At 31.8% G+C, this 14,521-nt stretch overlaps 3 protein-coding genes across 5 annotated transcripts; 2 read left to right on the top strand and 1 right to left on the bottom strand.

The window, feature by feature from the left end:
- Positions 1-515: 515 nt before the first annotated feature.
- RpL21 (ribosomal protein L21) lies at positions 516-1,455 on the top strand. Its single transcript, XM_075293326.1, has 2 exons — positions 516-646; positions 791-1,455. The coding sequence occupies exon 2, from the start codon at positions 809-811 to the stop codon at positions 1,286-1,288; it is 480 nt and encodes a 159-aa protein (XP_075149441.1). The 5' UTR covers positions 516-646; positions 791-808; the 3' UTR covers positions 1,289-1,455.
- Positions 1,456-3,316: 1,861 nt separating this feature from the next.
- On the top strand, positions 3,317-8,583 carry LOC142223424 (uncharacterized). Its single transcript, XM_075293322.1, has 6 exons — positions 3,317-3,692; positions 3,752-3,858; positions 3,945-4,427; positions 4,490-4,675; positions 4,788-5,093; positions 7,749-8,583. The coding sequence occupies exons 1-6, from the start codon at positions 3,408-3,410 to the stop codon at positions 8,494-8,496; spliced, it is 2,115 nt and encodes a 704-aa protein (XP_075149437.1). The 5' UTR covers positions 3,317-3,407; the 3' UTR covers positions 8,497-8,583.
- Positions 8,486-13,271, bottom strand: Tif-IA (RNA polymerase I-specific transcription initiation factor RRN3 homolog Tif-IA). Of its 3 annotated transcripts, none has more exons than XM_075293324.1 (9): positions 13,004-13,271; positions 12,613-12,889; positions 12,069-12,550; positions 11,886-12,010; positions 11,578-11,828; positions 11,382-11,515; positions 10,368-10,543; positions 10,039-10,288; positions 8,486-9,103 (listed from the first exon to the last, which is right to left on the bottom strand). In XM_075293324.1, the coding sequence occupies exons 2-9, from the start codon at positions 12,844-12,846 to the stop codon at positions 8,842-8,844; spliced, it is 1,914 nt and encodes a 637-aa protein (XP_075149439.1). In that variant the 5' UTR covers positions 12,847-12,889; positions 13,004-13,271; the 3' UTR covers positions 8,486-8,841. The 3 variants fall into 3 exon arrangements, with proteins under 3 accessions (XP_075149439.1, XP_075149440.1, XP_075149438.1); XM_075293325.1 differs by having other exon boundaries at positions 12,613-12,870; XM_075293323.1 differs by having other exon boundaries at positions 12,613-13,271.
- Between the last annotated feature and the right edge of the window lie 1,250 nt (positions 13,272-14,521).

The raw sequence follows: 14,521 nt of genomic DNA, 5'->3' as shown, positions 1-14,521 counted from the left end.
TGAACTTATATTTATAAATATAAGTTTGCATTTTAGCGTAGTGTTTTGTCAAAGTTTTCTCATATTATCTTCAACACCTTTTCAAAGATTTCATCAACATTTTGGCAAATTGGAAGTAATTCGCAATCAATTTGAAGATGTATTGAAGATGAGCTGTTTCAAGTCAAGTTGAATTTATATTGAAAATTATATTTACCCTCAAACTGAAAAGTTGTTGCATTTGAAAAACGCTCATCCTGTGTTTATTGGGTAGTATTAAAGAAAATGTCTTCGGAAAGCATTCCCTTACAAAGTGATAGTAAGGCTGTTTTCAATAATGCGCTGTAAACAACGTTTGTAATAATTAAAATTTAAAATACATTTGATGAGCACCTCTGTAACTGTATATGACCGTTTAGGCTTGGTTGTAAAAAATATTAAAAATATAAATGTACTAGTTGTCCCAATCACTTCGCCCAATACTGTCTCGTGTGCTTACATTAACGTTATATACGCTCTATAACGTCTCACTAATTCAGCATGTTGCACTGCTGTCAAACTGAGAAAACTAAAATTTACCACTGGCAATACTCAGCCGTCGCCATCTTTCTTTTCCCGAGTTCTTTTTCTCTGAATATAAGACCGCGTGGACGGTATTTTCTAAAAGGTTAGTGATTTTTTACAAAAATTTCGCTAATTCATTTACAAAACAATAAAAATCCTATGGATATGTGATGAATATGTTTAGTGGCAATGTGTTTTATGTGATAAACATGGAATTTTATGGATTTTCCTCATTGTTTCTCTACAGGGAACCACACACAACAACATGACTAATTCCAAGGGTTATCGTCGCGGCACCAGAGACATGTTCTCTCGCCCCTTCCGCAAGCATGGTGTCATCCCATTGTCCACCTACATGCGTGTCTTCAAGAACGGCGATATTGTGGACATCAAAGGTAACGGTGCTGTTCAAAAGGGTATGCCTTACAAGGCCTATCATGGCAAAACTGGCCGTGTCTTCAATGTTACCCCCCATGCTGTTGGTGTTATTGTAAACAAGCGTGTGCGCGGAAAGATCCTACCCAAGCGCATCAATGTTCGCATTGAACATGTCCATCACTCCAAGTGCCGTGAGGATTTCTTGCGTCGCGTCAAGGAAAACGAACGCTTGTTGAAGGATGCCAAGGCTAAGGGTACCTGGGTTAATTTGAAACGTCAACCTGCCCAACCCAAAAAGGCTCATTTCGTCAAACAAATCGAGGAACCAATTGTTTTGGCTCCCATTCCTTATGAATTCATTGCTTAAGTTATGTTTAACATATCTGGGGGTGATAGAAGGATTTTTGTTTGAAGTAATTTTTTACAAGCTGTTGTAGATCGGAGATGCTTTTCTATGAAAATTATCCTGTACATTTTAAAGGAAGACAAAAATAAAACAAAGAACTAATAGTGAAAATACAACTAAAGTGGAAACATTGGTCTTATATTTTTATATGTTTAACGTTATAGGTAAGTTTTTTTTTTATTTATGGTAAATAATGCTGTTGAGATATTGTTTACCACAAAGTAAACACATGGACATAAATATGTAGATTACTGATAGAGCAAACAGTATGAATACGATAGAAAGATCAATACCAAAAATCGGTTGCTTTGAAAATGGATATAAGTCAACATATCTGCAGCTACAACTACAAAATCGAATATAGTATTCAGGACATCAATAACATAGGATTCATTTGTTATATTTTGAAGACGCATTCCTTAGATGGATAATGAGAAAATTCAATTTTTTTCTAGATGTGATATAGGCCAATCCAAGCATAGCTTTTTTTTGCATTCTGTAAATTTTTGATTAAGGGTGTTCAGTATCGTGGAATGTGGTTAGCACTTCAATAATAAAGTCAAACTTCTCTACAGTGAAATTTTATACAATGAAGCCCTCTCTCTAATAAACAAATTGGAAAAACTCTGCTGTTTTCCTTTCCATTTTCTTGCAATCTGATATAATTTCTGTATAATGAAGTTTCTATATAATGTAATTTTCTGGTCCCGTCAAGATTCATAATAGGAAACTTCGGCTGTATAATAAAATTAATAATTTATGATTGTTATGTTTTTATAGATTTGGATTCCGTATATGGGATTGCAGCTTAGATTCGTGAAGAATCTAAGAAAAAGAATAAAAAATAAATTATAACAAAATGTTTCTCTTGACACTTTTTATCATCATTCAGACAAAAATACATGCTTTAGAAATATTTTTTCTAAAATAAATATTTGTTCGAATAGAGTTTTTATTGTAGTGTCTAAAACCTACTGCAGAAACAGAGTTTTGTAGGTTACTCATAACTTTCAAAGAAACCGCAGAGTTCTACGTATCTGTTCAATTATAATTTTTTCCGGATTTGAAGCATAGAGGATGAAATACTCTAGCCTAATGTCGAGCTGTGTTTTATTTAAGTAGGTTGGAGAACCAAAGTCACAATATGGAATGAAACACTAGTTTTGTCCAGCGTAAATGAAATGTGCGACTATACTATGAGATTGAGAAAGCAAGTGAGCAGATGACGTCTAACATAGATTGCCTGGTCGGGCGGTGGTCGACTTCTAAAAACAAACATGCTTACCATTTACGCTATAATTACCCCGTGAATCATGCCCAAACTTTTCTGGTATAACACATTATCTATATGCTCTCTCTCTTAAAACTCTGCACTTTCTGCTCTAGGCACAAAATATCAATCTTGACTTTCAATTCAGGCCCATTTTGGACTACACATTCCATAATAAAAACTATTTATTAAAAATTTAAATGCAAAAAAGTTAAACTGTTACGGTAGGTTAGGTTAGGTATATTGGCAGCCCGATATTTCAGGCTCACTTAGGCTATTCAGTCCATTGTGATACCACAGTGGTGAACTTCTCTCTTATCACTGAGTGCTGCCCTATTCCATGTTAAGCTCAATGACAAGGGACCTCCTTTTTATAGCCGAGTCCGAACGGCATTCCATATTGCAGTGAAACCGTTTAGAGAAGCTTTGAAACGCTCAGAAATGTCACCAGCATTGCTGAGGTGAGATAATCCACCGCTGAAAAACTTTTTCGTGTTTGGTCAAAACTGGGTTTGAACACACGAAACGATTCACGTACATATCATTCAAAGTCACAAACCTTTCAAATTTCGTGAATCGTTCTCTGGTTTAGAGTTTTGGTGAAAAAGCTGATAAAGAATTTTAAAAAAATTACCGTTACACATTGTTACTTTACGTTCAATAATTGTTGCTACGCTGCGAGTGTCATCAATGCAGTGTGAATGACAAATACACGTAAACATATGGCAAATGTCAATAAATCTATTGAAGTAATTTTATTTTTTTACAATTTTTGCCAAAAATACGTGATTTTATGGAATAGTTTACACTATGGATAATGCGGTTGAAATCCTAAGCAATATTTTATTGCCTCCTTGCTTTTGTTACTTTTGTAAATTTCAAATTGGGGCAGGTATGGATTTGAGGCAGCATTACGAGGAATACCATCGTAAGGAATTTCTCGAATGCAACTCGAAGGAGAGTGCAAATAATAATTATCATGAAGAGGTGAACTATGAATTGTCCCCTGGTGGGATAGGTGATAATATCTCTCTGGATAAAACGAAATTGAAAAATCGTAGAACGAAATTTCAGGCCCATGAGAAACCTCATCAGGTAGTTGATGTATTAATTCATCTTTTGATAACAATTCTTAAATATTCATTTTTTGACAGTGTCACATATGTAATAAGAGTTTCACCCAAAGGTCTTCCTGTATACGACACGTAAGAGAGTTGCATGAACAACCACAAAGATTGGCCTGTGATCATTGCGAATTGAGGTAATCGTTTCTTCTTAACTTATTTTATTACACGGCGGTTGTAGTGGCTACAAAACGTCTATTTGTCTCATTTGTTTGTATTCCAGATTTAATAATCAATTCAATTTGCGCAATCATTTGAAGAAAGCTCATGGTGTTATATTTGAAGCATTTAAATGTCCTCACTGTCCTCGTGTGTATAATAAACAAATTTCTCTCTCCAAACATATGCTTTCTGCTCATAAAGATATCAATCAAGAATCTACTGAAATGGCTAATGGGATGTCGGTGCCAATAGAAAACGATCCTCATATATTAGCCGAGAATGTATTAGAAGAACTGAAACAACTTCAGGCAGCTATAGCGGTAACACATAATGATGGTTGTGAAGTGGATGATAATACCCACAATGAAACTAAAAATACCTCAATAGATGATGCTATAGTAGATGAAATAACTATAAAAGATCGTTTAAATCCTTATGGCAAAGTAGAAATATACAAAGTGCAACGGATCAAAAGAGCCGAAGGATTTTACTATATATGTGAATATTGCAGCAAGGAATTTAGAAAAAAATCTGGATACATAAGGTATTGGAGAATATGTTTTTGTTAAAAAATTTCTTTTTCATATTCGTATTTTCTTTTATAAGGCATCGTCGTACGCATACAAAAATACGACCTTATATATGTGTAATGTGCAAGAAATCATTTCCCACTCAAAATGAATTGAAACGACATTGTTCAACACATATTTTAAGTGAGGAACAAAAATATTATAAATGTCCAAAATGTTTCGAAGGATTCTCTACAATAACTGGATTCGATAGGCATATAAGGTAATAAAGGCATATTAGTATTTTGATATGTTTGAAATTTATCTAGATAAATTTATCAATGATTCAATTCATTGAAAGGTTTATAACAAAAAAATGTCCTCTTTTTTTCTAGCTTACACTCACCCGAGTTTTATATAAGTTTCAATTGCAAAGAATGCCCCAAAGTATTTCACTCATTAAAAATGTATTTAAGTCACAGTCATGCTGACTATGAATTGACAATGTTAAAGACATTACTTCCACCTCCTATATGCATGCTTCAGGGTGAAGAAAAAGAATATATAGATAATAAGGAAAAATCAAATGGTAGTTTCAAATGTTCCATATGCGGCTTAGAACAACATTCGCAGCAAGCTCTAATACAACATGAAAAACGACATAAAAATTTGTTGAAACATCAATGTTCAGTTTGTAAAAGGTGAGTTAAAATTTCAATTTGAATGCAAGAAAATAATGCACGATTATTAAAGAAAAACTAAAACTTGTATTAGCTTTAATTTAAATTTTTATTTTTTGTGACCTCCTTTAAGAAGAAGATCCCCTTTCATTGGCCTGAATACAGAGATAGGTTGTGTTAGAAGTCAATTTTGACTATTAAAAATATTCTATTAAATAATTTTAGCCACTTTATAAAAAGTAGAATTGCTGCGTTTTGGGCAATACAAATACTTTGCAAACAGCGTTGCCATTTTGGTCCGAACGGACCAAAATGGCTCCAAAAGATTTCTAATTTTTAAATTTGGTCCCTTTTGGTCCATTTTCATATATTTGGTCAGATTTATAAATTTTTTCTAGTATTTAAAATTTTTATCACATATTCAATAGTATCTATGCACTGAAAAAAATATTATCGTGAGGCCGAATATTTCATGTTATTAAATACGAATGCGAATTTTACTTAGCATAGAAGAATCATTTCTCTGATATAAAGTTTATTCCTTGTCCAAAAGTCGATAAACTTTTCAATGAAGTCGTTTATTCGACTTAAAATTGGGTATCCTAACATGAAAGAAAATTTCATTTTACTTAAGTCAACTTCTGGAAAAATCTGCAAAATTAATGAAATCGTCTATAGTATTGTTGACTTTTTGCATCTTGAGTATAAAACTAAAAAGCGTTTAAAAATATATATTTTAACATTTTATTTTAAAGAAGTGGAATATTAGGATTGAGCTATATAAGAATATGGACCGATATGGACCACATTTTCCGCATAAAATTATAGGTGCGAAGCAACACTACAGCAAATTGGATGAAAATTCGGAAATCTATTGTATTCTCTCAAGTAGGGTATTCAAGGGGCAAAGGCAAATTAAACCAAATGCGTGACTGTCGTGGTCTTTAACTTCCTCTAAGTGGGAAGTTTAAATCAACTTTTTGTAATACAGCATTTGGACTTTTGATGTCAACTAAAATTGTCTTTAAAGTTTGACCTTTTCAAAAAGTATATTTTCTCAAATTTTAAAAACGTTAAAAAGTTGACGTTTTGACTATTATGTCAACCGCTAAATCATATCATTCCTTTCTGGTTTACTTTACTTTTTTTATAAAAGCACTATGTACAACAATAAAATATGTTTTAAGGCATTTTTCTTCGAAATTGAAATTTGGTCCGCTGGAGGGAATTTTGGTCCGATTTTGGAAAAAATTTGGTCCAAAATAGAATTTCAATGCTGTTTGCAAGTTAAAAATACTAGTCTTGCCTTTCTACTTTTTGACCAAAAAAGAAAAAAAAAAAAAACAATTATCGCAAAGGTGGTTTTTCCAAATGTCGAGAAAATGATTAAACGATTAGATCAGAGCTTCCCAACCCAATTTGCTTCGTGCCCCCCAAAAAATGTATCAATTTCGTTGCGCCCCCAACCTAAAACAAATTTTGTTTACCCAAACAAACAGAAATAAATATTAACAAAAGCTGAAAATATGATTAACAATAATTAATTAAATAATTAAAAATAAAAATGTTAATGAATATTAATATAAAAATAGATTATCAATTAGTGGAAAATTTGACAATTATTCCTTTCATTGGCTAGATTTTTAATATTTGGTACTATTACTGATAAAGTACGCCTTACTGATAAAGTACGCCTTAAATAGATTTTTAATATTTGGTACTATTACTGATAAAGTACGCCTTAAATCAGTTTCAACATGAAGGCAAGACTGACATTTTGACTTTATGTCTAAAAGTGACGAAAATGGTTTCAAAATTTTTAAAATGTATGAATACAAAAGTGGGTTCTGGATCTGATATTTTAGCAAGAAATTTAACCGTAGCAAATAAAGTGAACGACCAATAATGGAACCTACAACAAATTATAGAATTGCATGTAAATTCTATTCTTTCCTCACTGTGGTTATAAATGAACATTTCGAAATGTACGAATGGTATGTTCTTTTGTAGTATGTTATTGATGTTTTGTTGAACTTAACAATTTGCGTTGTTTTAACCAATTTAATGATACAAAACCTGCTCAACGAAAAATGACGCTGCACCCCCCTATTTGGGAAGCTCTGGATTAGATAATTGATATTATAAATTTTTGTGATTGATTTTTGTTTCAATTAAAAAAAAAAATAATTAAAAAAATTTGTTGAATCAATTAAATTTTTAATTGAATATTTTTTAAAACTCAATGAAGACTTTAATTGGAAAAATGTTCATGACTTTTTTTTGTGTAAAGGTCAGTACTATGTTTTCTTTTCGCGGTTACTTTATTAAAACAGTTCAATTAACTCAATTGATGAGCATTTTCGTGTTCCTCTAAATTTCGGCAAGACTTTACAAGAACATGTTTGTTTTCATTTATAATTTTAATTAATTAAGGAAAAGTAATCGCGAAAGTAAAGTGGTGTTTCAACTCGAAAAAGGAACATGGTACCCATCTTAACTTACGTTATAACTAATAAATTTCCCCTTTAAGTTGAACTCACAACTAAGACGCAATTCCTTCTAACAAAAACTAAAAACAATTACAACTGGCATCATTTTTATTTAAAATTCATTTTACTACTTAGGCATACCATAAACCCTATTTATAAAAACATGTTCTCTATATTTCATATTCAGATTTTATGCTTCCCTATGTACATTGCGAGTACACACCAGAATTCATAATAATAATCGCAAATATAAATGTCGCCAGTGCAATAAAAAGTTCCAAACAAAGTATGACCTAAAACGACATGATCTTATTCATAAGCAATCAATCAAAAATTTTAAATGTCGCTATTGTGATCAACAGTTCAAAACTGTTTCATATTGTCGCAGTCATATGATGACACATTTAAAGCAATTGATAAAAACCAGTGTTAATGGTGCAAATGATACATCACAGCATCGGAAGATTACCCTACAAACTGTTATACAAAATAACAATAATATGGGTATAATTGTAAATGATATGAATATAACGAAAAAACCAAAAATACAGAGACCACCTAAAACACAGGAGCAGATAGTGTGCCTAAAGTGTGGACAACAATTTCGATTTAATGCATGGCTCAAAAAACATATGGCAGAAAGTCATTCACAGGAGAAACCATTCAAATGTGATATTTGTATGAAAAGTTTTCGAATAATGAAAACTCTAAAGCAACATATTTTAATACACCAAGATGGTGGTTTGCCAAAACCAACATGTCAAGTTTGTGGAAAGCCATATGCCAATCAGAGATCATTGAAAATTCACCTACGCCTGCATACCGATGAAAAACCATTTAAATGTGAAATGGATCCATCATGTATGCAAACCTTTCGGACATCGGGTCATTTGGCAAGTCATCAAAAATCAAAACATCGTCATCTAAAAACGTAATATATATTTTTTAATTCATTGCATTATAAAATAAATAAGCTAATATTTATTATTTTCATATACAAAAAAAAACTGTTTACAAATTCATTCACTGTTGTTTATCTTATTTTTGTAAATATTATAATAGTATATATTATAACTACTATAGACTAATTGGCCATTAAAGAAAAAACCAAATTTAAAATTAAAAACATAAAGATTTTATCAATATTGAGAGGAATCCATTGTATTTATATATACGTGTGTTGATCACAACACACTAATTTAGGGAAGTTTCTGATTAATAGTTTTCATCAATGTTGTTTTTTTTTGGTGTAGTTAATAAATAAAATTTTGATGTACATACTATATATGAAAACCTGGTGAAAGTCCATAGGTAAATTGATTTTCTTGACTCTTTGTCAAACTTGTCAATCTTTGCCGTTTATCTGATAATATGAAATCATCAATATCATGATCCATCATTTCGGAGTCACCACGTTTACGAGATGAAGTTGGGGCGGTATTAGCATCTGTTATTTGAGATATATTATCAACAGCACCATTGCAATCTTCTGCCTCACTTGCTTGATAGACTAAATAAATTGGTGTAATACGTTGACCAGAACTGAAATTGAAAAAAATATATATTATTATAAAACTTTATAAAAAGAGCATCAAACAAAAAAGACAGTGATTTAAAGTATTGAAAAACTAATTGGCAAGTAAAAAGTCAGTGTGGTTCAACAACGTTTAGCATATGTAGCAGCCACTATTAATTTTTGGATGGCAATGGATTTTAATTGAGTTTCGCCACTATTACGTTAGGTTAGGTTAGGTGGCAGCCCGATGTATCAGGCTCACTTAGACTATTCATTCCATTGTGATACCACATTGGTGAACTTCTCTCTTATTACTGAGTGCTGCCCTATTCCATGTTAAGCTCAATGACAAGGGACCTCCTTTTTATAGTCTAAACGGCGTTCCACATTGCAGTGAAACCACTTAGAGAAGCTTTGAAACCCTCGGAAATGTCACCAGCATTACTGAGGTGGGATAATCCACCGCTGAAAAACTTTTTGGTGTTCGGTCGAAGCAGGAATCGAACCCACGACCTTGTGTATGCAAGGCGGGCATGCTAACCATTGCACCACGGTGGCTCGCCACTATTCGCTACCAGAGTATTTTCGTGAAAATAAAGTGAACTTTAAAATTTATGTTATTATTGCCTTAACGTTAACTGAGCTTTAACAGAGCTCTGCTAAGTGCTTAACAGAGGAAAAAAAAAAAATGATGAAATTATTTCAGAATTAGATTCTTCTCACTGAGCCCTAAAATTTGGTATATGGGTGTATACCGCCACCTCCATAATTTTTGCGCTGTGGGTCACATTTGATTTTAACTTTAAATCATTCGCCACTTAAAGTGAAAATATCTCGAATTTTAGCAAAGAACCTGACGAAATTATTTCAAAATTAACAGAGATTATCTATGTAAATGTGGCTCGAAGTGTATGCTACAATAAAGAGAATTATTGTGGATACCTTAGAAATAATTACTTACACTTTCAAAAGATACGGATCAAATGGAAAGAAAGTATCCAAAGTCTCTTCGGGTGTTGCAGTCTCATTAGAATAAACCGTTGCCAATTTTCGTCGAGCATTACGTTCCAAAATGGCATGACAATATGCCAATTGATAAGCTCTTGTGACACCTGCGAAAGCGGTGGCAACAGCTGGTAGACATACCCGCAATGGATTAAAATTGCATGTAACCAAAGCGGACAAATGTAACGATTGTAAAAATAATAAACCTGTAAGTTGAGAGAGAAAAATTTTATTATAGATATTTTAGTATAAATATTACTACAGTAAAACGACTTTGATACTTACTTTTCTTATCCACAGTTAAATCCCGCGAACGGAATGCTATCACATAAAATATTGCTTGGCATACTGAGAAAAACACCAAATTTGCTTTTAGGGAACCATTTGAACGATACTGATCACAATCACGTATATATTTATGAGCCCATGCACATAATTCTTTGAGGTAATGTTTTACTGTGCTGTAAAAATTAATTGAATCATATTGTTAAAATGGAACGAAATTTATTTTATTTTATTATTTGGTTCTAAGACAATTTTTCTGAATCAATTTTTTTTGTAATTTATGTCATTTGATCACTATAATTGGCGATGTAGACGATTAGTGAAATTAGAAATATTGAATTTAATATTTTTTAAAATTGAAATTTCGACTGATTCAAAATTCGTAAAATTAACTTTTTTTGACATTCAAAATTTTGGACTAATGAAAATCGACTACGTTATTCGATATAACTCGAATATGGAGCGCAAATCTCATTGAGAAGGCAGAGAAATCACAGTAGCCACTAGCTTCAAAAATAGTCTACCAAAATTTTAAGAAAATTCTACAAAAAAATTACTAAATTAAAAAAAAAAAACATTTTGAAGCTGTTGATTAAATTTTGGAAGTTATCGCCGACCTGGAAAATATTAACTTAATTTTCAACGTAAAAATTTTCACGAACAAAAATTTTAATTGAGTTTTAAAAAGTATTCAATTAAAAATTTAATTGATTCAATAATTTTTTTAATTGACACAAAAATTAATAGTATTAATGTTTTTAATGGATAATTAATTTTTAAATTGACCTTCAATAAATTTTTTAATTGATACTAAAATTTCTGTGATCGAGGACATTTCAATTAAAAAAATAATTTCGTGATTGAATCAAAAAAAAAAAAAAAAAATGGTGTGTACATATCACCATTATCACGAACGTGAAACACAAACCCATTTTATAATATATCAAAAATTTTGTGTTTGGCTCAAAGACAAATCCAATTAATTTAGGAAAACTAATGTTTTGGTTTACTTACTTTATGCTTATAAATTTTGACCGTGCTAAGAAACTAGCCATATATCCCACTGAAGCTTGTCGAATAACTGCCGAACAATTTGGATTTTTAATTTTATCCCATAAAGAGGCCAAAAACGTCTCCGCTAAACATGGCTAAAAATACATACAAATGTGATTGCAATATAAAATACAGAGTAGTAAATTTGCATTCATACCTTTAAACTGCAAAAATAAAATAATATAAATTGTGCATGGTGGGTATTGTGGATGGGTAGTATGACATTGTCAAAGGCTTTTATCATTATCCGTAGAAATGTTAATGATTCCAATGTTTTTTGTTGGCGTTCAGAGTCATTGAGTATGTGCGATGCAGGACTTTTCGTATCCAAAAAATTGAAAATTTTCATCATGCATATATCCAAAGTATGGGCTACCGGGTGGTTCATGGGTTTGTCAAGGTTTGGTTCTAAAAATAAAGATTATTTTTAAAAAATCATTGTCTATACCATTTATTATGGCATACTTTTTTCACAGTCATCCATTTCAAACATTTCCTGTTCCTCTTCATCGTCTCCCTCATCATCTTCATCATCGCTCTCCAGTTCTTCTATGGCGGCTCGCGGTGCATGGACATCCAATATGATGAGACTAAAATGTACAAATCCAAATAAGTATATTGCTTCCCAATGCCGAATTTTATACTTACTTTTGCATTAAAAGCTGTATTATGTTTTCTGCGAATATAGGCTTATATTCCATGAGTTTTAACATATTATGTACATAACCCACAACAATATGAGTGGCTTTTTTATAATATGGAAATAAGTTTTCAATAGCATCTAATGTTGCATCGAAAGCCATTGGTATAGCATTGAGTATACATTCTAATAAATGATGAATTGCCTGCAATCCATCGTCCAAATCTGCGGTTGGTGTGCCATTTACCCACAATCCTATGTCGTTATCAGTTGGTATCCATGATGCAATTATTTTGGTTATACCAAATGATAAATACTTATTGTGGGCCACTAATATATCTAAACAAAAGCCGCTGAAAGCTTTACGGGCTTCACAACTTCTACTTATCCATGTTTGAGATAGCAAGGATTCAACAAGAATTGTATATTTTGGACTTAATTTATTGGCAATAGAACGAGCATCATTGAAAACGGCTGTAAATTCGGTGTCCTGAAATGAAATATATTATTGAACTCATTTTATTTGACTACATCTATTGGATGGTCACTTACATCTAAAGTGTTCTCCGTCAGAAATGCTACAAATTCGTTCATCGTTTCATAGTTTTGTCTCTCATCCACAGCCTTCACCACTTCCAAAATACCCTTTTTCTTGGGCATTTCAAAGCGCACTTTATTCATAATTGCGTTTTTTGTTTTTTCCCTTTCGGAAGTCGAATATGTCTTCAGTATCGACGAGAGCGACGTTTTGCCACTGATAATCGACATATTGGAATTGAAGGCCATGCTGGAGTTCGGTTATCCGTGAAGCTTAATTGATTTGGAAAAGCTTTTTTATTTTTTAAAGAAATATTTAACTATTTCACAAGATTGATCAATGTAAATTTTATGAAATTCATTCAGAGAATGGAGTACTAGAAAGCTATTGAAGGTGAAGTTTTACCATCTCTTTCCGGAAACATAAACCATATTGCGCAGTGATGTGTGAGGTTAATGAAATTCCCTTATATAAAACCGATGAGTTTTCACATATGCTGAATACTTTTCAAAAATTTTCGAACATTCACTTTTAGTCTAATCTCTTGTGAATCTTTTTCAAATAGCTTTGGTTAATTATTTTATTAGTAAATGTTTATTTTTTCTTATTTTGTAAACGTGTGATTTAAGTTTTCTAGTGCACGTTTTCATTTTTCCAAGAGAAATGACAATATTGACAACAGCTCAACGAAATTTTTTGACATTAGTGTTGTAAACGTAGCGTTTTTTTCGAATAAATTGTATCGAATAGATAACTCTCCACACTGTCTACTATTCAATATATGTAGGGATGCCATTCGGGATATCGCGAATCTCGAAATCCTGGGTTTTTTTATTTTGAATCGCGATATTTTTTGGAAAAAAATCCCTGAAAATTCCGTGATTTGAAAATCCCGGAATACGGGATTTATTAAAATCGATCCCCGAATGACAGCCCTAATGTTTATGATGAAATACAAGATTTAACACTATATATAAAAAAATCCTTAAAATGATTAGTTGAGTACGAATTTGAGTATGAAAGTGTTTTTAATATATTTTTGTATTAATTTTTTTGTTTTTGTTTCTTTTTTTCTTCATAAAGTTGAATTGGACTAAATTTTCGTTATGCGCTTTACAGACTATCAATTATTTCGGACGACAGTGCTCGTGTCGAACATATCTCATATATTGTGCACATTTTAAGTTATGCGCTTCACTAGTCTGTCCATTACATCTCTTTTAAAGAGAACATGTTCTCTTTTTGTGTTCGTATCTTTTTGTTCACTATCTTTTTTTGGTGCCGTATTTTTATGTCCAACAGTGCTCTTTATGTACTCTATTTCAAAAAATAAATCCAAGATTGATGGAATTTTATTTATTTAGTAGGAATTCGCCACTAATTGTTTACTGGGTTAAATCTGTTGACAAATTAAAGGCCGGAACACAATTGCGACGTTTCGACGTACGGCGTAAAAATTAGAAATAGATGTAATTGAACGTACGACGTAAATGCGCCAATACGTTGTCGTCGTCAATTTATTTTGTTTATTTTTTAAGGAAGTGTGATTCTTTTTGTTTTTTATTGTTTTATTATATATTTGTTTCGTTGTTTCTATCATTAGAAACTATTATTATTTTAATTTTAACATCAATAAAATTATTAATTATTTAATAAAATTTTTTTTATTGTAAACTCTTTTTTAGTTAAAATGTTCTCTTTTTTTAAAAGCGAAAGTTCTCACCCAGAAAACAAATTCGTTGCCTCAACCGAATTATTTGCCAACCGAAAGCAGGTGGTTCCATCAACTATCAATGATATCTGTCAGCACAACTAACATTTGGCAATTGTAACTGCATGGTAGTATGTTGGATCAACTTTACATTGGTTGGCGCAATCTCAAATAAATTGTTTTGTTTGTTGGTGCAACCGCCCTCGATTTTC

The sequence above is a fragment of the Haematobia irritans genome, chromosome 2 (assembly GCF_050003625.1).
Source record: "Haematobia irritans isolate KBUSLIRL chromosome 2, ASM5000362v1, whole genome shotgun sequence".
In the NCBI taxonomy this organism is placed as follows: Eukaryota; Metazoa; Arthropoda; class Insecta; order Diptera; family Muscidae; genus Haematobia; species Haematobia irritans.
The sequence above is the reverse complement of the archived record's forward strand: the minus strand, read 5'-3'. Positions and strand labels throughout refer to the sequence as shown.